Source organism: Oncorhynchus kisutch, linkage group LG13, assembly GCF_002021735.2.
Source record: "Oncorhynchus kisutch isolate 150728-3 linkage group LG13, Okis_V2, whole genome shotgun sequence".
Taxonomy (NCBI): Eukaryota; Metazoa; Chordata; class Actinopteri; order Salmoniformes; family Salmonidae; genus Oncorhynchus; species Oncorhynchus kisutch.
In genome coordinates, this window is record NC_034186.2 from 42,020,821 (window position 1) to 42,048,055 (window position 27,235).

The 27,235-nt window shown below is 43.4% G+C and overlaps 1 protein-coding gene across 1 annotated transcript; it reads right to left on the reverse strand.

Annotated features, from left to right (window-relative positions):
* Positions 1-5,794: 5,794 nt before the first annotated feature.
* Positions 5,795-26,746, reverse strand: LOC116353080 (GTP-binding protein Di-Ras1-like). The gene is made up of 2 exons (XM_031786275.1): positions 26,411-26,746; positions 5,795-9,561 (listed from the first exon to the last, which is right to left on the reverse strand). The coding sequence occupies exon 2, from the start codon at positions 9,505-9,507 to the stop codon at positions 8,911-8,913; it is 597 nt and encodes a 198-aa protein (XP_031642135.1). The 5' UTR covers positions 9,508-9,561; positions 26,411-26,746; the 3' UTR covers positions 5,795-8,910.
* Positions 26,747-27,235: the final 489 nt, after the last annotated feature.

The window sequence follows — 27,235 nt, forward strand, 5'->3', positions numbered from 1 at the left end:
CTTGCTAATAAACTCGCTCACCGAGTCAGCGTATACATCAATGTTGTTGTATGACGCTATCCGGATCATATCCCAGTCCATGTGATCGAAGAAATCTTGAAGCGTGGAATCTGATTGGTCAGACCAGCATTGAGCATGGGCGTTTCCAGTTTTAGTTTCTGTCTATAGGCTGGGAGCAACAAAATGGATTCCTGGTCAGATTTGGGTGCGGGAGGGCTTTGTACGCATTGCGGAAGTTCGAGTAGCAGTGATCCAGAATTCTGCCAGCTCGTGTTGCGCATTCGATATGCTGATAGAATTTAGGGAGTATTGATCTTAGGTTAGCTTTGTTAAAGTCCCCAGCTACAATACATGCAGCCTCAGGATGTAAGGTTTCCAGTTAACATAGAGTCCAGTGAAGTTCTTTCAGGGCCGACGAGGTATCTGCTTGGGGGGGATATACACATCTGTGACTATAATCAAAGAGAATTCTCTTGGAAGATAATGCAGTCGGCATTTGATTGTAAGAAGTTCTAGGTCAGGTGAACAAAAGGACTTGAGTTCCTGTATGCTGTTGTGATTACACCATGAGTCGTTAATCACAAGGCATACACCCCCGCCCTTCTTCTTACCAGAGAGATGTTTGTTTCTGTCGGCGCGATGCGTGAAGAAACCGGGTGGCTGTATCGACTCTGACAACGTATCCCGAGTGAGCCACGTTACAGTGAAACAGAGAATGTTACAATCTTTGATGTCTCTCTTGAAGGCAACTCGTGCCCTAATTTCATCCACCTTGTTATCTAGAGATTGGACATTGGTGAGTAATGTGCTAGGAAGCGGTGGACGGTGTGCTCGCCTTCTGAGTCTGACCAGTAGGCCGCTCCGTCTGCCTCTCCTGCGGCGACCACATTGTTTTGGGTTGGCCTCTGGGATAAGATCGCATGTCCAGGGTGGAGGTCCGAACAAAGAATCCGCTTTGGGAAAGACGTATTCTTGGTTGTAATGATGGTAAGTTGACGTCTCTTTTATATTTAATAGTTCTTCCCGGCTGTATGTAATACACTTGAGATATTATGTGCTAACAATGTAAGAAATAGTACAAAAAAACAAATAACCTGAAGCGAAATGACCTGAAGCGAGGCGACCATCTCTGTCTGCGCCATAATCTCTCGGTCCCAGCTTTGATGCACCTGTACTGACCTCGCCTTCTGGATGGTAGCGGAGTGAACAGGCCGGGTGGCTGAGATCCTTGATGATCTTCTTGGCCTTCCTGCGACACTGGGTGCTGTAGATATATTACCCTCTGATGATGATATTGAATCTGATCAGCCAGCCATGAATAAAACTCGCCCCCTGGATCAGATAGCACTTTGACAGCTAATCTACCTGCAAAGAGCCTTAACTATAAAACGGCTTACAAGGCAGTACCCTAATTTATCAGCCTCTGAGGCTGAAATTGAATCTGATCAGCCTGTCAGGAATGGAGTTTACCCACTGTAAATGTAACTATTATCCACAAAAAATGAAGTGTCCTGTAACGGCGTTCTTCGTTTGTTGAAAGAGAGTCGGACCGAAATGCAGCGTGGTGGTTACTCATGTCTTTAATGAAATAAACGACGATACATGAAATAACTAATAAATACAAAAAAACAACAAACGGAACGTGAAACTTATTACAGCCTATCTGGTGAACACTACACAGAGACAGGAACAATCACCCACGAAATACAAAGCGAAACTGAGGCTACCTAAATACGGTTCCCAATCAGAGACAACAAGAAACACCTGACTCTGATCGAGAACCGCCTCAGGCAGCCCAAACCTAACTAGACACACCCCTAATCATAGCAATCCCAATCCTATAAAACCCCAATGCGAAACACAACACGTAAACCCATGTCACACCCTGGCCTGACCAAAATATATAACGAAAACACAAAACACTAAGACCGAGGCGTGACATGTCCCTTATAATTACACACATATCAGTGATGCAAGCTAACAACCAGCATGAATAACAAGCTAGCTTTCGAACTAACAAGACTACTGAGCTAACTAGCTAGCTCACAAGATTAGCCAAGTCTTGGGGGCGGCATGCAGCCTGAGAAACAGAGCTGCATTTCAGGCATAGTTCAGGGCTTGAAAGCCACAAGGCTCCTTGCTGAAGTGGGAATAGTGCATCTGAACAAATTTAATGGATGATGCGTGGTACTTTTGTTATGTCATGATCACAAGAAAATGATCTTGTGATCATGACCAAACAACTTTTGTCATGTAGTGATCGTGAGATAAATAAGTTGTGATCTCGACGTAACGAGTGTACTATTTTCTTATTCATATATCCTCTGTGGACTTCCATACCATTGAGTGCTTTTGACCAAGAAGTGACAGGTTGGCGTGAAATCTCCTCTGTGCTCTATCGGCACCATGGGCAGTGCTCTACATACTAAAGCAATGCCTTTGAAAACCTAGTCTGACTAAGGAATGTATTTTGCCATTCCATACCCTACATTTTTGCTGAAACAACGCTACTGGCTATACCACCAAGGTTTTGAACAAAACCACCAGCTAGATTGTTTCTTACCTTTCTAGAAGATTTGCAGCCTCTTAATGCTCTGTGGAACTTCCTGAGTGATAGATCATTCCATTATCCCTGAAATCTTCTTGTAAGATCCCCTTCAAATGCCAATGGGATTAGTTGAGCTTTCCTCGGGTGTAGCATGCTTCTTCTGTGCTGACTGAACACATTTGTTAAAATGGAAAATTAGTTCTCGCATGTAGCTGTGGACTCCCCACTCATGCGGCCTAGGATTTCATTTTGAATATTGTGCGACGCATATGTGCATTGTGGGGTATGGTGCTAAACACCTTGGCAAGTTCCTTGTTTTTTCAAAGAGTATATTCCATCACAGACAGAAAAACTCCACTACCCTCATCCCCGCTTAACTCTATTGCATCTAATGTCCCCCTCAATGGTTGCTGGTTTGAAACAAGGAACTCAATCATTTCCACAATCGCCGACAAAATACACATGATTTCTTGTCAGCTAACAAGTGTTGACACCAATGTTATCATAGCACTTCAAACTCTTTCTTTCCGCAGTGCATTTTAAATGCTCTTTGCTTGATGCGTGTCTAGCGAATCCTTTGGTACTATTAATAGCATGCTTCAATTTAGAATACCCAGCTCTTTGTGAAGGCCTTGTCTGCGTTAGCATTGGACCCAACAATATTCAGTATCTGCAGTAACCGAGTATTCCAGCCACTCTCTTCCTATTAACCAGCAGCTATTACATGAATACATTTGGACAGAAACTCTGTGGCTAAGTTTGGATTCTAGGCTAACCTGGGCTGGCTCCTCTGTTCTAAGATTGTCAGGAACAGTCGGAGGTGGAAGGTGTTGTGGCGCTATTATCCTGGCAGCGCTTGTGGAAGAGTGAGTAGGCTTTTTACAGCTAGCTAAGAAGCTAGCTAACTGAACTCTGTAGTGGTGGAGAGTGAGGCAGAGTTGAGTGAAGCAGCTTCAACAGTAAACTTGACCCCACCTGGAGGCATATCATGTTATTCACTTAGCCTACCACAGATTAAGCGTTTTCCCCCCCACTTTTTTATGGAAACCCAAATGAGTCCTACATAACCACCCCAGTGGTTTCCATTGCCTCCCAACACAGACACACAGCGGCACGCTCTGTCCATTGTGCTGACACTGTGTAGCGGAGAGACAGATTTTGCTCCAACCTGTCACTCAATCGTTTGAACTTTTTGGAAATAAAACTGAAACTGAGGGGGCACAAGTTTCAACTGAGGGGGGCTAAGCACACTTTTGCCCCATCGTGGAGCCAGGCCCGACTAAAGTCCAGGAATGTTTTTTTAGGTCATAATGACTGTGTTCAGATGGACCTACAAACAGTACCGTTAGGAGGGAGGGGGGACTATTAGTCAATGGAAAAATTATTATTATATTTATTTTTAGGATAATCTCTGTAAAACCTTTTAAATAGAGAGGTGTAAGACCCTCGTAATACATCAGTCAAATAGGATGTATTACAAAAGGAAATGGTAAAATGGTAGTGTACTGGGTAAGATGGGTTAGTCTGTGGCTGTAAATAGCAGTAGAAGAAGTGTCGTTGTTGTGGTAGGGTAAATAATAAGTAATAGGGGGATAAAAAAAAAAAAAATGTTTTTTTTTAAATACGGTTTTGATTTGAACAGTCAAAGCTCCATATTTTGTGCAATCTACAAATGACTGTTTTAGTCACTGCACAGTCATTTTTCAGCAGGAATTGAAGGACTACTCATTTTTAGGGAGAGGGTTTAATGAGGGATCACACAAATGTGAGACATCTCTCCCCCCCAAAAAAATATGACTAGAGTGACAAATAGCAAAAATGGCTGCCAAGCATGACTAAATGAAAAATTATAGCTGATTGTTGATAAATGAAGCACCTTGTTGTATATTATAGATTTTTGTGGAAAAATCTATAATATTGAAAAGTCAAGGTGTCAAGCATCCTAAATCCGTAAAAAGATTACGATAGAAAATTGTAATTGTATATACTACATAGAACAAACATGCCTCTCTCTGATATGTACAATAAGGACTCTCTCGCAGGGCAGGATAATGCTATTTTTGTCATGCCCTGAAAAGGATCTCATCATCTGATCAAATCAAAATAAATAAATACAGAAGTAGCTACATTTAGGTGTTACTCCTCTGTCCATAACATTGTATCTCTGGATGATGGCGTTAATATAAAGCAACACTGAGAAATGTCATGGGGAACATCTCTTCTTGACCCTTCACCAGTCAGAGCACATGGGAGTCAGTCAGGTGTTGCTAATGATAGGCTACGGCAGCCTTGAATCAGGATCTGTCGGTGAAACAGTGACACTCTGTAACCCTGCATACTGTAGTGTACACATTGTCCTCCTGGATAGGCTACTACTATGGTCCATTGGCCGTGTGTAATCCCCTTATAGCTGTCTGTTGGCTTCTTCCTCTCTCTCTTCTGCCCTCTACTTAGTAAGCATCCCGATGGCTGCTCGTACTTGTTCTCTGCAGTGATCAAACACTGTCGCCCTGCAACCTGTCCAATTCTCCGAGCAAATCCCCCCATTGATTTCAGCCCGCTCCTTCCAACCGCCGGACTCGTGGGCTTTTTCGCCGCTAGCCAATCAATGAAGAAGACAGCTTGTTCGGTAGCCATCATCCATCCATCCAGCTGCAGCTGCTGCACAGAACCTCCCTAAGCTTCAATAATGCATGACACGACAAGTCAGTATTCAGACGGAGTAGAATAACATCTACAATGTAATCATGGTGCCGTTATAGCAACACTGTCTGGGAGGAAATAGTGAGTACAGGAATGACAGATGTCATTTTCTTTCTGGGAACTCACTGAATACCAAACAGTCAGGCTGTTGAAAAGATGGGGACATCTATTGGGATGAGGGGTTAGTGTTGGATAAATGTTCTATCCTTCTATTCATATTAGGCAATGAATGAAATGGTACAGCACACCTAAGAACAAGTATTTCTCCAAGTAAAATGATCATGTACTTACTCCTGCAGGACTCATTCTTTAAACTAGTGGTGTAGTGGAGTGTAAAGGCAGTTTACCCACATTTTGCCCACTTTTTACCCACAGTTTGCCCGCCTTTTGGGGAAAAATGCATTGAAAATATAGGGAGAGTTACTTTTCTCACTGCGACTCTGGCAATCAGAGTTTACCTACCCATTTTATTACCACTACATCACTGCTTTAGACCTTGCATGTAACAGTGTGCGTGTAAATTGACCAATTAACAATTATATGTACATTTAGTTGTCTTTATTTGGCAGTTCCTTTATATGATTCAAATTGCAAAGTGAAATGATTCATCCAGAGCACGTCAAAGGGTTTACCAAAAGATCAAATGTCACTGTGCTCCAGATCCTCAAAGTGCAGTCATATTGCTAAAGCAATGCCATGTGATTTCTGGATTGCAACAAATATTCAATAGGGAGGAGAGGCAAAGCAAGACAATATGAGCATAAAATATATTAATTACAGTATATTAACAGAAGATAGGCATATAATGTGATCAACATTGATATACACACCTAATTTAATGATATGAGGGTCCAAATATTTGTGCTATAGAGATTCATTACATTTCTTCAAAAACGTTTACATTTCGAACGTGCTTTGACTGCTTGTTGCTTTTGTGGTTTCTTTGTGCTTTGTTTGGCTAAAGCTCACTTAAATGATGCAAAATGTCAAGTCAACTGGTAGGAAAGGCATTTCAAATGTACAGCAAAATGCAGAGACCACTTGCAGCTATATTTCCTATATTTGTATTACTATACATGCTAACGTTAATTAGCAACCACTGATAGGCCTAACCTGCACCTGTAATATACAGTGCATTCGGAAGATATTCAGAGACTTGAACTTTTTCCACATTTTGTTACGTTACAGCCTTATTCTAAAATTGATATTTATATATTTTCCTCAAATCTACACACAATACCCCATAATGACCGAGCGAAAACAGTTTAGACATTTTAGCAAATGTAATTCAAATGAAAAATATATGATAAATATATTTACATAATTATTCAGACCCTATGCTATGAGACTCAAAATTGAGCTCAGGTGCACCCTGTTTCCATTGATCATCCTTGAGATGTTTATACGACTTGATTGGAGTCCACCTGTGGTAAATTCAATTGATTGGACATGATTTGGAAAGGCACACACCTGTCTATTGTAACAGATGTGAAACAGGTAGCTTAGTTAGCGGTGCGCGCTAAGCTAGCGTTTCACTTCCGTTACAGCACCGCTAACTAAGCTAGCTGTTTCACATCCGTTACACTATATAAGGTCCCACAGTTGACAGAGCAGAAACCAAGCCATGAGGTCGAGGGGATTGTCCGTAGCGCTCGGAGACAGGGTTGTTTAGAAGCACAGATCTAAGGAAGGACACCAAAACATTTCTGCAGCATTGAAGGTCCCCAAGAACACAGTGGCCTCCATCATTCTTAAATGGAAGAAGTTTGGAACCACTGAGAATCTAAGGAGAAGGGCCTTGGTCAGGAAGGTGACCAAGAACCCGATGGTCACTCTGAAGGGGCTCCAGAGTTCCTCTGTGGAGATGGGAGAATCTTCTAGAAGGACAATCATCTCTGCATCACTCCATCAACCAGGCCTTTATGGTGGCCAGACGGAAGCCACTCCTCAGTAAAAGGCACAGCCCGCTTGGAGTTTTCCAAAAGGCACCTAAATACTCTCAGACCATGAGAAACAAGATTCTCTAGTCTGCTGAAACCAATATTGTACTCTTTGGCCTGAATGCCAAACGTTACACCTGGAGGAAATCTGGCGCCATCCTTACGGTGAAGCATGGTGGCGGCAGCATCATGCTGTGGGGATGTTTTTCAGCGGCAGGGACTGGGAGACTAGTCAGGATCGAGGGAAAGATGAACGGAGCAAAGTACAGAGAGAGCCCTGATGAAAACCTGCTCCAGAGCACTCAGGACCTCCGACTGGGGTGAAGGTTCACCTTCTAACAGGACAACAACCCTAAGCACACAGCCAAGACAATGCAGGACTGGCTTCTGGACAAGTTTCTGAATGTCCTTCAGTGGCCCAGCCAGAGCCCGGACTTGAACCCAATCAAACATCTCTGGAGAGACCTGAAAATAGCTGTGCAGCGATGCTCCCCATCCAACCTGACAGAGCTTGAGAGGATCTGCACAAAAGAATGGGAGAAACTCCCCAAATACAGGTGTGCCAAGCTTGTAGCGTCATACCCAAGAAGACTCAAGACTGTAATTGCTCACATAGGTGCTTCAGGTCCAAATAGTTATGTAAATGTGATATTTCAGCTTTTTATTTTCAAGAACTGCTAAAATTTCTAAAAACCTGTTTTAAATGTTTGAATACGGTAGTAATGTAACAAAAGGTGGAAAAAGTCAAGGGGTCTGAAAAATGTCAGAACGCACTGTTTAATGAACAAATAACTTTCCGTCAACAACTCTATTCAATCTGTATCGCCGCAGCGATAGAACGTTTACCGTGAATGCAGTCTCCTCTAACGCAAGAACATTGCCTCTAAATTTCAATTATGCTGTAACGCTGAACTTCCGCTATACAGATTGAATAGAGCCCTTTATTGATGACAATGTCTAGTTCTCAACTCCCATCCAATTACCAGGTAGATACAGAGAGACTGAAGGGCGAAAGTCCAACTTGTGCTTATGAAAATGGACTTGAATTGACGAAAGTCATGTTTCCATTACTTTCACATTAAACTTGATACACTCTCATCTCCCGCAAATCCACCCTATTCCCTTTCACAATCATAAGAGTCAAGTGGCTATCTCATATTAGCAGGAGACAGACAGCTATAGGGAAAAGAGGGTGTACGTGGAGGGAATAATATTGAAATGGGCACTGTGTCAGGAGTTCTCCCTTTTGGTCATTATACCCTGAACAGGATATGAATTCTCAGGGTTCCATATTCTTTCCTTTTTCCCATCACAGCAGAGATGCATCAATATTTGACCTTCTCTTAGAACTTGACTCTTCTATTCGGGCCTTCAGTGGCATACATTTTTTGATGGAGAGGCAAACCTCCAAATCAAAACCAGTGAGACAGACGGGTTGACTGTGCCCTAGGGGCGATTCCTGGTTAATGGTATGAGCAGAGTGGGGGAAAGGTGGAGATGGGGCAGTGGTATAAAGTAAGGGGGGGGGGGGGGGGGGGGGGTTGCCTCTTTCGGGATAACAAAATCCCTCTCAGACGACCCCCACCCCCACCCCAACCTTCCCTCCATTCCTCGATGTGAGTCTTTTCAAGAACGCCCACCCTTTCCACCACCACCACCACCGCTACCCTCCCCAACCTCTGTCTTTCCTCCTAGTGGTCAGGCATCATCTCTCCCTCCCTACATGATGCTGCACTTGCCCTTAAGCTTGTCGGCATGCTTCTGCTTGCCGGAGCGCTTGCCGTCGACGCTCAGACTCATGTTCCTCTTCTTCTCCAGTGTGAGCAGCTCCTGGAAGAGCTCCTTGACGTTGCAGTTCATCTTGGCCGAGGTTTCCATGAAGGCACACTTCCATGCTGTCGCTTGCGCCTCACCCTCCTTGGTCTCCACTTCACGCTGGGTCTCGTCGCTCTTGTTGCCCACCAGCATGACGGGGATGGCGTCCACACTGCCCTTGATGGCCAGCACCTGCTGGTAGATGGGCTTGAGCTCCTCCAGAGACTGGCGGCTGGTGACGGAGTAGACCAGGATGAAGGCGTGGCCCTTGGAGATGGACAGGCGCTGCATGGCGGGGAACTGGTGGCTGCCCGTGGTGTCGGTGATCTGGAGGGTGCACACACTCTTGTCACAGCTGATCACCTGGCGGTAGGTGTCCTCCACGGTGGGGATGTAGGTGTCCCGGAAGGTTCCCTTGACAAAGCGAAGGACCAAGGAGCTCTTGCCCACACCGCCAGCCCCAAACACCACAACACGGTAGTCATTACTCTGCTCCGGCATGTTGGGGGGGGGGGGGGGGGCTTGGGATCCCTGTTGTTATCTGTTTCCTAAGACCTGAGGAAGAGAAGGAAGAGAAGATCAGGAATGGTCATCAAAGGATGGGATCAGAAGCACTATCAGAAAAACATGAATGCCATTCAACTATGTTGATTGGAATTTGCCTTGTAGTTGAAGCTAACCCAGCAGCCAAAGTTGGTTGACATGATGTCATTTCAATCACTTTTGCCAGCTGGGACAAGGCAATAAAAATATCCCCACTACAATCACATTAGAGTGAGATCATACACAATAGCATAATCATGACAAACAGTGAGCTTTATCTCGAGAAATAATACATTTTCTTATCTAAATAGCATCCTCGCTATCTTCTTGTGCACTTGAACAATATCTCAGAGACCCTCGACTGAGATAAACAGTGCAACAAGCTGGTCCCTTTAAAGCCAGGCCTGCCATCATAGATTATCATTAACCTGAACAAGACACAGGAGAGGCAGTTAATTGATGGGCTCTCAGATCTATGAAAGCACAGTGCAGTGGGAAGCAGAGGCCAAGCACATTGTCATCAAAGGTGTGTTTGTGTAGCCTGGGCCCACATCTGTTTGTGCTGTCTTGCCAACTCCTATGTAGATTGTCACGGCAAGCAAAAAAAACACATCTCAGACTAGGCTATTTTTTTTGTGGGGTCCAATGTTCCATGAGGACTGCCTTGCGATAATACCAGAGAGTGGAAAGGTATGGAATACATCGACACAATAGACAGATCCAAATAGCCATTGAAAATGTATTACATGTACCATTGATCTTAATGCTCAGTGGTAATGGATAAAAATGGATGTTAGGAAAAACAATACTATAGCTTCACAGTTGGGGTGTAGTACTGTTGCATTTTCAAATGTGAGCTCAGGTGCATGGCAATGAGAGTAATGGAGATAGTTTGGTAAGCCTTACATATAACCTTACATAGGCTTTAGCTCAGAGGGCTAACACAATCCTGAGGCGACAGATAACCCAGGTTCAATACCCAATCAGTCACATGAGAACACTTTCAGACATGCAAATAAGAATTGCACTGGTGTGTGTGTGCGTGAGCGAGAGAGAGAGAGAGTGTGTGTCATCTGCCATCAACACTATAGTCAGATTGCATTAGGGAGTCATTCATCTTGCTGTGGGTATGGAGGTGGTGGAGAAATAAAGTGTAATGGAAGGGGGCTAAGCCTGGGGAGGGCTGACAGATTGCCATTGAGTGGGAAGATGACTGAGTGAGAGACTAAGAGGAAGAACAGTGCGGATCTAGATTCAAAATGACCAATTCAAGGTTTTGGTTTGGGGATTTGCTCAAACATAGGGACATGGTCAAAAAAGCATTTTGCCAGCTATCTGTCACTTAATCAAGTGATCGCTATCAGTTCTGTGTCGTTAAAAACACAAAGCATCACCAACATAAAGTGTCTTAGTAGGGCGTTGGGCCACCTCGAGCTGCCAGAACAGCTTCAATGCGCCTTGACCTAGATTCTACAAGTGTCTGGAACTCTATTGGAGGGATCCGACACCATTCTTCCACGAGAAATTCCATCATTTGGTGTTTTGTTGATGGTTGTGGAATACGCTTTCTCAAGCGCCGCTCCAGAATTTCCCGTAAGTGCTCAATTGGGTTGAGATCTGATGACTGAGATGGCTAAGGCATAATGGTTTACATCGTTTTTATGCTCATCAAGCCATTCAGTGCCCTGTGGATGGGGACATTGTCTTCCTAGAAGAGACCACTCCCATCAGGATAGAAATGCTTCACCATAGGTTGAAGGTTATCAATCAGAATGGCTGTGTATTTATTGGTGTTTACCTTGCCCTCTAGGGGTTGCGTGGACTTAAACCATGTCAGGAAAATGCACCCCACACCATAACTGAGCAACCAGAGTTCTATGCCGTGCTTATCTTGTGAATATTTATCTTTAAAACCTCTACAGGATCGGTGGGTCCCCCTCGGGACGGTTGAGCTAACGTAGGCTAATGCGATTAGCATGAGGTTCAACTTGAAAAGTTTTTAATAAACCAATTAGGCACATTTGGGCAGTCTTGTTACAAAATGTTGAACAGGAATACAATGGTTCATTGAATCAGTCTAAAACTTTGCACATGCACTGCTGCCATCTAGTGGCCCAAAAATACATTGCACCTGGGCTGGAAGAATACATCATGGCCTTTCTCTTGCATTTCAAAGATGATGGTACAAAAAATATACAAAAAACACATGTTTTTTTCTTTGTATTATCTTTTACCAGATCTAATGTGTTATATTATCCTACATTCATTTCACATTTGCACAAACTACAAAGTGTTTCCTTTCAAATGGTATCAAGAATATGCATATCCTTGCTTCAGGTCCTGAGCTACAGGCAGTTCGATTTGGGTATGTCATTTTAGGCAAAAATTGAAAAAAGGGGTGGAAGAGGTAACAAGCCTGGGCAGGTAGAAACAATATTGTGAAACTCATTACTCTTTATGTTAAAGGGATAATCCATTCCATCTTGACAGGGTTTGAGGTCTGAAAACATCTGAGCAACTTGGATTTTTCAAGCAAAATATCACTTGAATGTACTGTACTTCCAGACCCTGCCATGTTGTTCCCACCTATTAAGTGCCTTCAGATCATTGAGCAGCAGGAGACATATTTCCCTCCGTGGGTATCTGAGCCTTGTGTGTTACAGCCAAAGGATTCCCATGGACCAGACAGATGCTAGCTGGAGCTCTGGCGTTAGTCTCTAGAGTAAAGCTCCTGTGGTACTCCATGCAGAGCATTCTGTTTGAAGTATGTGGGAGCCCTTGGTGTTTCCACAGTAAGAGCAGACACCTCTCTGTGTTCATCTAAAAGAGGTGTTGGTTTCTCTCTCTCTCTCACGTACACTATTTTTATCTTCCTTTCTCTCCCTTCCTCTCTTTCTCCCTCCCTCTCTCTCTCTCTCTCTCTCTCTCTCTCTCTCTCTCTCTCTATTGGAAGTTGGGCTTTGATAAGTACACCACACAGCTCTGTGATCACTGTATTGTTCTCTGAGGAGCTGCCAATGCTTCCCACCAACACCTGGTCCTGTCCAACATATCAAACAACACTCTGATTCATTCATGTTCGAGTAGAGCGGGAGGCCATCGCGTAGCTACAGAGCTCTCCACTGCCTTACTGGGTCAAATATACTTGGCTATCATCATAGACGTCTGAGTACATTTGTTATGTCTTTTGGGTTTCATAACCACGTCTTTATAACAATTAAACGATGATGATGCGGGAGAGAGGAATTCAGTTCCGCCATTTATACAGAACGCGATCGTCTCAACACGTACAACCCAATGATGCTCGGCGGCATAACCCCAAATCACAACGCCTTACCTCCTACATAAATTGTTGAATAACAGACCTGAGAAGGTGACTGTGAGCCTCCAGGGTCATGGTGTCACCCAGTAACAGTTCTGGACCACTCATGACTGGTGGTTCTGTCGGTGTTGCGTTACTCAACAGTAACTGAGCTGTGTGCCTTTTCCAGACAACGTCCTCTGCAGTGTGGACCGTGTACCACACAGGACGAGTCTGAGTAATGACTGTGGCAGGAACCCTTTGAGGTAGTTCCTAGCTAAGGCAGTTTCTCCAAGATTGAAAGCTCTGTCCTTTGCTCTCAGTTCACAATGTTTGACTTGACTCCCCTGTTGACGTCTCCTTTGCGTTCAGAGGTTTGAGTAGGTCGAAGCTTGTGCATAGTTCTTTCTTCATGAGTAGCGATGCAGGCGAGGCTTTGGTGGTTGCATGAGGAGTGTTCCTGTAGGATAGCAGGAAGCTTTTCAAGAGTTGGTGCAGTGTTACTCGAACCGCTTTTAAGGCATGTTTCATGGTCTGAATGAACCTCTCTGCTAGCCTGTTGGTAGATAGATGATACGGTGCGGACCTGCTGTGTTGTATGCCATTCATCTGTAGGAACATAGCCATTTCTTGGGACACTAGCTGCAGTCTTTTGTCGCTAACAAGATGGATTGGCGAACCGACTAAACACTTCTCCAAGCTCCTCGATGGTCTTCTCTTCAGTAGTAGACCTCTGTCCACTTGCTATGAGCGAAGTCTATGTGTATGCGTTGCCACACTTCCTCTGGCCAATTCCACGGATGAAGAGGTGAAAGTTGAGGTACGTTGCAAACCTTCTGACATAGGGAATGTGTTTTTGCTTTCTCCTCAATGCTTCCATCTAGTCCAGGCCACCAGAAGTAGCTAAACCTGCGAAAAGGTTGTCGATGTAGCAGATATTGCTCAGCAGACAACACAAGGTTTAGCGTGACTTTAAAGTCTTCACATATCCTGATTCCACCATCCTTCCTAAAGGAAAACTCTAATCAAAACTATATTTTGGTATTTGTTTCATTAGTCCATTGTTGACATAGTCCCAAAATGTTTTGATTGTCAGCAATCATGTTTTCAAGATATGTACCTTTCAAAATAGGATTTCTGTATTTTGAGTCACATATCTTGCAAACATTCTGACAAGCAAAACATTTTGGGACTATATCAACAATTGATATTTGTTGGGTGGATATAGTTGTTGGGTGGAGTTTTCCTTTAGGGACTGGTAAGATAAGTGTCGCCCATTCACTCACGCTGACCGGCTCCAGTGCTTTGTTCATGACTAAAGTGTCCAAGTCAGCCTAAACTTTTGGTCTGATAGCATAAGGTACTGGTCTTGCTTTTCAGAAACTTTGATTTTCTGACTTGCTTAATGCTAAGATTCACTATGTCTTTCATGCTACCCAGCTCTACATTAAAGAGTCCTCCATGTTTCTTTAAGATGGCGGGTAGGCCTGTGTCTCCATGCGTCATTGTATGTGCTGATGGCCAGTCCAGTGTGATCTCCTCCAGCCACGAGCGTCCCAGTAGTGATGGATAGTCTCTTTTTATTACATAGAGTGGCAGCTTCAGTTTGTCCATTTAACTGAACTGTGACCTCAGGGATGCCTCTTCGCCTGTGTAAGTCCTAAACACGATGTGTACTGGCTGAAGTGGAAGGTGTTTCAGTGTCTTTTCGGAGACTGTGTCTGACACAGAGATACAACCCCTAGTTCCACACTGACTTCAATAGTCTCTTTTGTGTAGCTTCACTCCGTAGCCCACATTACTAGTCTGTCTCTAATGGTGTTATTTAAAACATAATTGAACTCACAGTGCTCTGATTAGTTTCTTTAGCAAACATTTTCACAGATTCTTCCTGATTTCTTCTGTGGAACCTAAACCTTTCAACAACAGTGGCGACCCGTGATTCAGGGCAGGTGAGTCAGAGCCCCACCTGTTTTGAGCCCCACACTTTTTAGCTACATTTTGTGGCTTGCCTGTTTTTTGCATGTTATTTTGGCATTAATCCGTGTCACATCAGTTTGCAAACAATGTAAAAAAGTAAATCAATAATTGAGTTAATAAAGCTGCATACAAACATGGTCTCTTTTTGCTTTATTGAGTAAGGCAGCTCCAAAATACAGGTGTTTCAGCCTAGCTCAGTGCTTTCTGTGGTGGTGGGGCAGCCAGCGGAAAATACGGAGCGTAGGTGTTGGTCATGTTCTCTATTTGCGCCATGATTGGCTCAGTGTTCTGTCACTCATGGGGACACTACGTCACCGCCGAGTCTAAGGATAGAGGGCGAAAATTCAAGCCCCATGGGTGCTGCCATAGAATTACATTAGAAGTGCCCATCCAAGAAGGCTCAAGGTCATTGGCCACAGATAAATTACGTCAAGTCCCGTTATATCTACAGTAGCTTAGATTAGACTGATCACGTCAACATACTTTCTAAATCTTAGCTAGCAGTCATCATCATGAATCAAGTCGACAATCTACTGGCAAATACCTTTTAATCCTTGTCATATGAAGAGGAAAATTGAATAGAAATGATAGATAAAACTTATCGGTACTCATCGGCCATTGGACATAAACATTACACAACAAGATGGAAATCACAAACAGTACAATGAGTGGTTTGGAAGTAATCATTGGCTAACTGCAAGCATTGCAAAGCGATTATTATTCTGCTATTCATTGGAGTGGCTGTATGGTCCCAAGTCTGGATTAAGGGTCTCTTTTCCTCTTTTATTTATTTATTTTATTTCACCTTTATTTAACCAGGTAGGCAAGTTGAGAACAAGTTCTCATTTACAATTGCGACCTGGCCAAGATAAAGCAAAGCAGTTCGACACATACAACGACACAGAGTTACACATGGAGTAAAACAAACATACAGTATAAACAAGTCTATATATGATGTGAGCAAATGAGGTGAAATAAGGGAGGTAAAGGCAAAAAAAAGGCCATGGTGGCAAATGTAAATACAATATAGCAAGTAAAACACTGGAATGGTAGATTTGCAATGGAAGAATGTGCAAAGTAGAAATAAAAATAATGGGGTGCAAAGGAGCAAAATAAATAAATTAATTAAATACAGTAGGGAAAGAGGTAGTTGTTTGGGCTAAATTATAGGTGGGCTATGTACAGGTGCAGTAATCTGTGAGCTGCTCTGACAGTTGGTGCTTAAAGCTAGTGAGGGAGATAAGTGTTTCCAGTTTCAGAGATTTTTGTAGTTCGTTCCAGTCATTGGCAGCAGAGAACTGGAAGGAAAGGCGGCCAAAGAAAGAATTGGTTTTGGGGGTGACTAGAGCGATATACCTGCTGGAGCGTGTGCTACAGGTGGGAGATGCTATGGTGACCAGCGAGCTGAGATGGGGGGGACTTTACCTAGCAGGGTCTTGTAGATGACATGGAGCCAGTGGGTTTGGCGACGAGTATGAAGCGAGGGCCAGCCAACGAGAGCGTACAGGTCGCAATGGTGGGTAGTATATGGGGCTTTGGTGACAAAACGGATTGCACTGTGATAGACTGCATCCAATTTGTTGAGTAGGGTATTGGAGGCTATTTTGTAAATGACATCGCCAAAGTCGAGGATTGGTAGGATGGTCAGTTTTACAAGGGTATGTTTGGCAGCATGAGTGAAGGATGCTTTGTTGCGAAATAGGAAGCCAATTCTAGATTTAACTTTGGATTGGAGATGTTTGATATGGGTCTGGAAGGAGAGTTTACAGTAACCAGACACCTAAGTATTTGTAGTTGTCTACGTATTCTAAGTCAGAGCAGTCCAGAGTAGTGATGTTGGACAGGCGGGTAGGTGCAGGTAGCGATCGGTTGAAGAGCATGCATTTAGTTTTACTTGTATTTAAGAGCAATTGGAGGCCACGGAAGGAGAGTTGTATGGCATTGAAGCTTGCCTGGAGGGTTGTTAACACAGTGTCCAAGGAAGGGCCAGAAGTATACAGAATGGTGTCATCTGCGTAGAGGTGGATCAGAGACTCACCAGCAGCAAGAGCGACCTCATTGATGTATACAGAGAAGAGAGTCGGTCCAAGAATTGAACCCTGTGGCACCCCCATAGAGACTGCCAGAGGTTATAAACATTCAATATTGGCCATGCTGTCAATGAAGCATGATTTGTGCCCCACTCAAAACAACTTAACTCGGAACTGCGTTTTGAATGGTCATCCAACTAGGAATTGGAGGTTGGGAACTTGGACCTCTTTCTAAAGCTACGACTTGAAGATCACAGATGTCATCATGATTCAACCTTATTTTTTCAGAGTTCCCAGTTGTCTTGAAAGCACCATAAATCCAGATAATGACAGACTTTGATGACAACATTTGCCCACCTTCCTGTTCAAGTGAGCACAACATACTAATTGTATGTTGTGTGGTAAGCTGTTAGTAGCCCACGTGCCTCACCCTAATAGTTTGGTCTATTTTGCCCTCTTAATTTTGCCTACTGTTCTGACTTGGTGGTGCACATGTAGCCTATAACCGGTTTTAGAGAAATATAATCATTGAATATTGTAAGAGCTTTCATTGTCTGCTGATATGCCCCCTTTATTTATCCTACAGTTCTGACTTGGTGTACAGGGAGAACACTGTAAGAATGGCACATGTTCTGAATTCTGTCGCTGTACAAGTGCTGAACAAATAGTTTGTGGCAGATGGCAGGGAGAGGTGAGGGGAGTGGTTATTAAGGAGAGATATCTTGCTGCCTGCTGCCTCCACCCCCAAGCCTTATATGGACTTCCTGCCTCAACGAGGCAAGGCTGTGGGTCGTTAAGCCAGGGAGAACTTTGGGATAAAGGATGGAGCAGCCTGCACAAAGGGGCAGAGTAAGGAGAGAACAAAGTGCAATATGAAGATAGAACAATAGCTGTGTGATTACCTGTTGTGACCTGGACAGTGGGACTACCCCCCCTTGTGTACCGGATTGGCTGAGGACCACCCCTGGATTGGTGAATTCCCCCCTTCTTCCCCAGTGTACCAAAATCCCTAATAAACTCCCCATTTGCATTCTATTTATGCTATTGGTGTCAAGCCCTGACCATAGAGAGCCCTTGGGGCTTCTCTGTGGTGTAATAGGTTAGGGCATGACTAGGGGGTGTTTCTAGTTGTGTTTCTATGCTGGTGTGTGTGTGTGTGTGTGTGTGTGTGTGTGGTTCCCAATTGGAGGCAGCTGATGATCGTTGCCTCTAAATGAGGATCATACTTAGTGTCATTTTTCCCACCTGCAATGTGGGATATTGTTTTGTATAGTGCGCTGGTGCATGGTTTGTTATTAAACCTGGTGACGTGGAAACCATTTCATATTTCTCAATAGGCTCCTGATTGTCACTCACTTCAATATTGTCTTCCAGCACAGCAATATTTTCCTCAGTCACGATCTTCATTCACTTCACTCACTGACGTTTCGTCCTCAAGTTTGCCCATTTAACTTTTTTTTTTATTCTAAAGTTTTTCTTCACAGTTGAATTGATGCCCGTTCCATACTGTATTTTCCTGCCTTAATAATTTTTCCCACGGCGACGTCTGCCTCGACTCCTTTTCTGCAGTCCATGATGCTAACTCTCTCTTAGCTAGCTCAACTATGCACTTGTCTCTGCTAGCAATACACTGTGCTAACATTTAGCATAGACTGTAGAATGAAAAATAACTGTTTTAAACTTGTAAAACACAACTTTTTACAGACCGACCAGTTACTGTAGATTCAGACCTACTCGTCTCCAATCTTTTGTAATGCCTTGAGACAGTAATTCAGTTGAACCGTTTATCCAGAATGTGATCATCTCAACACATACAACCCCCATGATGCTATGCGGCACAACCCCACTACACAAATATTTAGTCTTTACAGTATTTTGTGATCTGCTGCCCAATTACTATCCATACATACAGATGTAGGATCTTAATTTGAAACAGTTTGATAAAGAAGGAAAATAATCCTGCAGCAAGAGGAAATGTGGATTATAATTGTAGGGATTGATACATTTTTTTCAGGCAAAATCAAATCTGACATTTTAAAGTGGAAATTATAAAGGTTAGAAGCCTTTTTAAACGTTGAATATACACGTTTCCATTTCCTGCTGTGCAGGAAAATTCTCAGCAACAAGGGTGATCAAATTAAGATCCTACATCTAACTGTTCTTATAAAGATAATGTTTTTTTCAGTTTTGGTTGACGCAAAGAAAGGTTGACCTCATGCTGCTGTGGCAAACAGTGAAAAGCGTTGGTTCTTGCTTATGTTAATGTCCTGTATGAACATCAAAAAACAACTCAATGTTTTGTCAGGTTTGCTATATAATGAAATGGTGCTGGGTCACTCCTAGGGTTTGAGTTATTGTCTGTCAGTTTCCCCCAGTGCCTAATGTACAGCTGTGTCCAGACACTACTGGGTTGGTTATGATGGCCATGTGGAGCGATTGGGTCCCTCATCAGAGAAATTTCCATACTTCCACTCCCATCTATCTGCCTGCGATATCATGCATAGTGACAGCCTGGACACTGCTGCATGTCTGGTGGCCATTTCAAGTGGCGGGGTGATTGTCAGATCATATAGCCCAGGAGGCCACTGTTCAACATTTGGACGGGAACTATAATCCGGTTATAATTCAATTGATTTTTAAAATTATATGTGTCGTTATTGCTTGAGTTCAGGCTTTCAATGGGGAAAGATTGGAAGCCCCTCTTCTGGCATGTGAACCTATGGCTACATTGTCATTTGTGACATGATTTATATGAGGAAACTAACCACGTGGCTTGTTCCCAGTTAGACTAAAAATAGACATCTAATATTGTTTCCCTGACATGTGCTTCGTGTTTAAAAAAAATAAGTACCGTACAAAATAAATCCCTCTGGTCTTAAAGGGAGAGTGTTTGACTCTAGTTATATTGATTTACTGTATGAACAGAGCGTCAAAGTAGCATTTCCAGAAGGAGATTTTGACGCTCATGTTTGACATCAGTCCTTTTCCCCCTCGGTGAGAGACAGATTTAGAAGAGTGGCTAATTGAAGGTCTGGTAATCGATCTAGTCCCCGGATTTGGTCCATGTATGCTCTCCCTCGGTGACAACTGCAAACCACTTGACGACAGCAGACGAGCTGGGCAGGCAGGTGTTCTTGCTGTGTTGGTGTATCTTGCTATTATGTATAGGTGTGTGTGTGCGTGTTCCATCCCTCTGCAGCTCTGGGATTTCTCCGTTGTGTTTTTTCCCCCCACATATCTCTGGGAGTTCTCTGGTTACTGTGGAAACAGGGCCCAGAGGAAAATCTATGACAGAGGAAGAGAGTGTGTGTTGCACGCGTGGGTGCGCACACATAAGGGAGATAGACAAAGGGAGGGGGTAATGACTTTTGTATTTGGGGACGGGGGCATAAACATGTCATCACCCCTGTCAGCATTCAGTTGCCATGGTTACCTTCCCACACCCTTCTATGTCATATCCTTTTTCAGAGAGGTCAACAACACAACAGGAACATTTTTTACGATTTACGCCAAACTCTTTCTCACTAACAGCTTTCTGACATTGACAGATTGGTAATTCCTATGTTTGGACCACTACCGAGATTTGACAACTTGCTAGCCACATTCAGTCTCATCTCTGATTGAAGGCATCTGTAGGCTTGAATAAAGGAGGACTTTGAATTAGTATGCACTACTCTATGTGGTTACTCACACAAGACCATTCAAACATTTGGAGATGGGCCATCTGCACAGACACACAAACACACACAAACACCCACTCAGATCTATTAGAGACATTAAGTGCCATACATACCAGTATTGCCAGAATGGTGTGGAGGATGTAGTAGACAGACCAAAATGTCTGATAAACAACATTATGTCAAGAGAGGGCGATTTTGAGTGTCATGAGAATGGCCTCAAATCTCTTGATTCCTGTGTATTTCAGCAAGGAATAACTGCCAAAACATGGCAACGCACACACACGCACACACACACAGTTTGATATAGGGGGTAGTTCCTCTTTGATGGAAATTAATATGAATTACAGTTGAATTTCCCAAAGAACAAAGACAATGCTGACATGACATACTGTATTATATTGTATGCTATTATTACTACAGATCTCGGGTGTAGGTTTAGCCAAATGTTGCCATACAACACTTAGGTGGTGGCCTTGAGAAAAGTGGGTAGAGGACATGAGAGATGGACTCCTGGCTAGATGTATCCACTGTCTTTTCTCAGTTTGTGTGTGTATGGTTTCTCCTTTTTCAATCGTTGGACAGATTGCTCCACTGGGACTAAGTTTCAATGCTTTTGAAAGCTCCCCTATGATACCCTACTACAGGTTTATAGTGGCAACCACCCCCTGCCCCACAACCCCATGACACGATAGACCCATCTAGAAACATGAACAACGCCTAGTTCCTCCATACCTCTCAATGTTTAGATCTGAAAGGATTGGATATGGTAAAAAAGTCACACATCAAATCAAAATTTAACAGGGGACAAGTAATTGTTATATGATGTAGGCCGTTATTGTAAATAAGAATTTGTTCTTAACTGACTTGCCTGGTTGAATAAAGGTTAAATTAATCAAATTAAATCAGTAAATGGTTAAAACATTCATAGATTCTTAACATCTGGTGACGTCTGAGGAAATGTTTATCTAGTAGATATGATTGTATTTTAGATTGATAATAAAATGTGTTATGGCCCTTGAGAGGCATTCCATGCAGGGGTCATTGATGTGAAGCTGGTTCCCTATTGGCTGGTGGTGATAAAAATGGTTGATAATTCCCTGGACGCTAGTGATCAAGCTGTGACGATTGCCCCACTACTTTCCTAACACATGCTAATGCTAGCAGTTATAGAGTCAGGCTCTTTATCATTCACTTCAAGAGGGTTTCACCATATAAAATGCATTATTTATGCATCTCACATGCTACCATTGCTTCTTGCAATGTAGAAATGTTTGCCTTGAAAATCCCTTTCTGTCTCTCACAATAATTACATTGATTTCCAATATAAAATGTCCAAGTGTAGTATACAAGTTGAAATGATTGATTGTAGTTCTAGCAGTAAGGCTACATCTTTGGAGTGGTCTTTCTAACGTTTTCAGATGAAAAGGTTCCCCTGCTGAACCCTTGAAGAAATTGAGGACCTTTTCATGTTCTAAGAGTGTACTGTGCAAACACTGTATTAACATGTAATTATAACAGTGCTTCAAAGCTATAAGCAAAGAAAATGACATACCTGTATTTGTATTAAACCTCTTGAGTCACCTTTGACAGTGTCACACCCTGACCATAGAAAACCTTCTTATTCTCTATTTTGGTTAGGTCAGGGTGTGACTAGGGTGGGTAATCTAGGTTATCTATTTCTATGTTGGCCTGGTATGATTCCCAATCAAAGGCAGCTGTTGATCGTTGTCTCTGATTGGGGATCATATTTAGGCAGCCATTTCCTCAATGTGTTTTGTGGGATCTTGTTTATGTGTAGTTGCCTGTGAGCATTCCATTGTCTTCACGTTTCGTTCATTTTTATTGTTTTTGTGCGTTTCAGTTAGTAAACATGTGGAAACCATATCACGCTGCACCTTGGTCTGATAATTCTTACGTCGAACGTGACAGAAGATCGGACCAACAGGACCAAGCAGCGTGCCCAGGAGGAGAAGGGATCCTGGACTTGAGAGGAGGTCTTGGATGGGAAGGTATCCTGGACTTGGGAGGAGATCTTGGATGGGAAAGGATCCTGGACTTGGGAGGAAATCATGGCAGGACAGGATAGCATTCCTTGGCGGAAGACACAAGGAGAGAAGGGAGGACAGCGACCACGCCGGAGTTCGCGGCCACAAAAAAAGACCAAAAAAGATCCCTACATTTTTGGGGGTGGGGCACAAGGGGTGGTTGGCGGAGCCGAGGAGTGAACCAGAGCCAGTCTGGGAGAAGAGGGAGAAACTGGAGGAGAGTGAACGGAGAGAGTCCGAGACCGTCAGTGAGTGGATGGAGATATTGGATGAGAAAGAACGGAGAGAGTTGTTGAGTTGGTGGAGGATGCATGACATTTGCCCTAAGGAGCGTGTTATCAGTTTAATGCCACCTGAGTCAGCTCTCCGTACTCGTCATGAGGAGCGTGCTATCAGTCTGGTAAAATCTGTGCCGGCTCCACGCACCAGGTCTCCAGTACGCCTTCCCAGCCCTGTAAATCCTGTGCCAGCTCTCCAAACTCACAGGACGTACTGGTCCGGTACCGGTACCATTTGTGCCGGCTCTACGCACCAGGTCTCCAGTGCACCTCCACGGCCCAGTGTGTCATCGTTCCAGTACAATTGATGCCGGCTATACGCACCAGGTCTCCAGTGCGCATTCACAGCCCAGTACGTCCTGTGCCAGCTCCACGCACTAGGCCTCCAGTGCGCTTCCCCAGTCCGGTATGTCCTGTAGCAGCTCCTCTCACCCGCCCTGAAGTGCGTGTCACCTGTGCCGGCTCCATGCACCAGGCCTCCAGTGCGCCTCCCCAGTCTGGTACGTCCTGTATCAACTCCCCGCACTCTCCCTGACGTGCGTGTCACCAATCCGGTACCACCTGTGCTGGCTCCACGCACTAGGCCTCCAGTGCATATTCACAGTCTAGAGTTTCCGGCGACGGTTCCAGAGCTTCCGGCGACGGTTCTCAGTTCAAAGCTTCCGCCGGCATTTTCCAGTCCAGAGCTTCCGGTGACAGTTCCTAGTCCGGAACCTCCAGCGACGGTCCACGGTCCGGAGCTTCCAGGCAAGGCATCCAGTCCTGCTCCAGGGCAGGAGCCTTCCTCTGCGCCGGTGTCCAGTCCAAACACGGCATCCAGTCCAGCTCCATGGCCGGAGTCTTCTGCGCCGGTGTCCAGTCCAAACACGGCATCCAGTCCAGCTCCATGGCCGGAGTCTTCTGCGCCGGTGCTCAGTCCAGACACTGCGTCCAGTCCCGCCTTGACCATAGAGAGCCTTCTTATTCTCTATTTTGGTTAGGTCAGGGCGTGACTAGGGTGGGTAATCTAGGTTATCTATTCCTATGTTGGCCTGGTATGGTTCCCAATCAGAGGCAGTTGTTGATCGTTGTCTCTGTTTGGGGATCATATTTAGGCAGCCATTTCTTCAATGTGTTTTGTGGGATCTTGTTTATGTGTAGTTGCCTGTGAGCATTCCATTATCTTCACGATTTGTTCATTCTTTGTTGTTTTTGTGCAATTCAGTTAATAAACATATGGAAACCATATCACGCTGCACCTTGGTCTGATAATTCTTACGACAAACGTGACAGGCAGCAATTACAGATGTGAGCCTTTCTGGGTAAGTCTCTAAGAGCTTTCCACACCTGGCTTGAGCAACATTTGCCCATTTATTATTTTCTAAATTCTTCAAGCTCTGTCAAATTGGTTGTTGATCATTGCTAATCAACCATGTTCAGGTCTTGCCATAGGTCTCCAAGCAGATTTAAGTCAAAACTGTAACTAGGCCACTCAGGAACGTTCACCGTCTTCTACATTCACTGTCTTCTTAGTAAGCAACTTCAGTGTCGATTTGGCCTTGTGTTTTAGGTTATTGTACTGCTGAAAGGTGAATTTATCTCCCAGTGTCTGGTGGAAAGCAGACTGAACCATGTTTTCCTCTAGGATGTTGCCGGTGCTTAGCTCCAATCTGTTTCGTTTTTATCCTAAAAACTCTCCAGTACTTAATAATGATTACAAGCATACTCCTAACATGATGCAGCCACCACTATGCTTGAAAATATGGAGATTGGTACTCAGTAACGTATCGTATTGGATTTGCCCCAAACATAACGCTTTGTATTCAGGACAAAATGTTATATTGCTTTGCCACATTTCTTGCAGTATTACTTTAGTGCCTTGTTGCAAACATGAGGCATGTTTTGGAATATTTTATTTGGTACAGGCTTCCTTCTTTTCACTCTATCAATTAGCTTAGTTGGTTATTGTGGAGTAACTAAAATGTTGTTGAGCCATCTTCTGTTTTCTCCTATCCCAGCCATTAAACTTTGTAACTGTTTTAAAGTCAACATCCCTGAGCGGCTTCCTTCCTCTCCGTCAGCTGAGTTAGGAAGTACGCCTGTACCATAGTAGTGACTGGGTGTATTGATACACCATCCAAAGTGTAATTAGTAACTTCACCGTGCTCAAAGGGATTTTCAATGTTTGAATTTTGTATTTTTACCCATCTACCAATAGCTGCCCCTTGAGAGACATTGGAAAACATTTCTGGTCTTTGTGGTTGAATCTGTGTTTGAAGTAGCCATTCAAAAATCATGTTAAACAGTATTATTGCACACAGAGTGAGTCCATGCAACGTATTATGTGACTTGTTAAGCCCATTTATTTAGACTTGCCATAACAAACGGGTTGAATACTTATCGACTCAAAACATTTCAGCTTTTCATTTTTAATTAATTTGTAAAAATATAATTCCACTAAGACATTATGGGGTATTGTGTGTGTAGGCCAGTGACAAAAAAAATCTATATCTAATACATTTTAAATACAGGCTGTAACACAACAACATTTTAAAAAAGTCAATAGGTGTGAATACTTTCTGAATGTACTGTAAACCTCGTCGAATATATGCAGACATTATAGCCCACAAACATAAACGTATTATGTACGTCACAACATTCTTATACAACAAAGACGTGGGTATACTACAGAGTAGCTTACGTCAAAGCAGCATTGCTCAGGCTTGCCCCCTTCTATGCCATGCCCACGCAAATAACGAAGTGTCAGTCTCCCACGAATTTTTAGAAGACTGACATAATTGCTACCGCGCATCTTGGATAATTACACAGGAATTTGACTTAACGGGCTCGCGATACCGATTTAACGGCATTAAATCAAAACATCAATCACTCTTTCCCTGGCATAATGCTTGGCGGCGACATCCACACTGTTGGATGAATGAACGAAACATTGATGTTTTGAGTCCCACACACGCTTTTAGGCTACACAAACACACTCCATATTGTAGCACATCCCATATGGATGACCATATCCTACTATAGCAGCGACATGCCTATATAACCGCACCATGGTCAACTATGGGAAGTCCGAAATGAAATATCATTCCAAACCCTATAGAGAAAATAAGATTATCAGTGCAAAGTGTATTGTGTGGTTTACTTTGAGAAAGAAATGCAGAGTTTCGAGTCCTGTATACCACAAACACACATTTGAAAGCAAAGGTGGTTGTCGCTCAGACCCTAATCAGACGCACCTGAGTATTTATTTATTTATTTCATAAAGAGGGTATGTTAACCCACACTTGTCTAGAAAGCGTCGCTACAGTGTCTCATCCTATGTGTCTCATCCTATGTCTCATCCTCACTCATCCAGGTTGGATATTATCACACAGTAAAGGACTGGCCTCACTATTATTGCTGTCAAATGTAACCTAAGGCAAGTATACATTTCCACCAAATACTGATGAACAATGGAGAGAATGATGAATGAGTCAGTAGTCTAGATGAGTGAGGGAATGAAAAGTGAATGAATGGATGAACGTGTTGAGTTGAAATGAACCGAACTTACCTCAAGTTTACTTTCCCAGATCCGTTGTGATGATGCGGATTTAAATATGCCCGCATTCAAGTAAATACATTGACGCTAGAGTTCTTCTATAGCAATAACATTTTACAATATACGTGATGTGTTGATGTAGCCAGGTCCTCCCCTTTTCACTGCAGCTCGCTCTCTCTGTTTTTCTGATTTAAACCCCTTGATGCCAAAGATAGGAGGTGCTTTCCTTTCTATTCAGTCGCTCATCGAATACTGACGCAAGCGAATGGGCAGTTATAGAAAAATCGTGCGCTTTTGACACTCCTTATCCTGCTTTTGCTGAAGATGTGTGCGCTTCCTCCATCATTCAGCTACGCCTCTGAGACACGCCTCTCATTCGGCTCCGTCTTTATCTTGATCTTTTTTTTTCAATTGTTGTTTTCAACACCTAATATGATTGCTGAATTTAATAATGTGGGTTGTTTTTGATCGTTTTTTTTTCTCTCACTCGTCGATTATTAGATTATAGCCTGTTTGTGAAACCAATCCGTTTATTTTGGAGAGAAGCTGGAATAGTATCATGTCAATCAAAAAATATATGATTGCTTTTGATTAGATCGGGTTCTTCCAGTCAGTCCATGTGATATACTGTTACATGCAGTGCTTTGGGCTTACATAATTTGTGTCATTGAGTAGATGCTATTTTCTGATGTTAAATAGCATACGGGCTCCCCGGCGTGCTAGTCCATATAGCTTCTTGAATCTGTGTAGACTTACTGTAGGCTATATGTAGAATGTCATGTATCCTAGGGCTAGGCTACACCTCATTTTCAGTTTTTACCCCTTGTTTCAAACTCA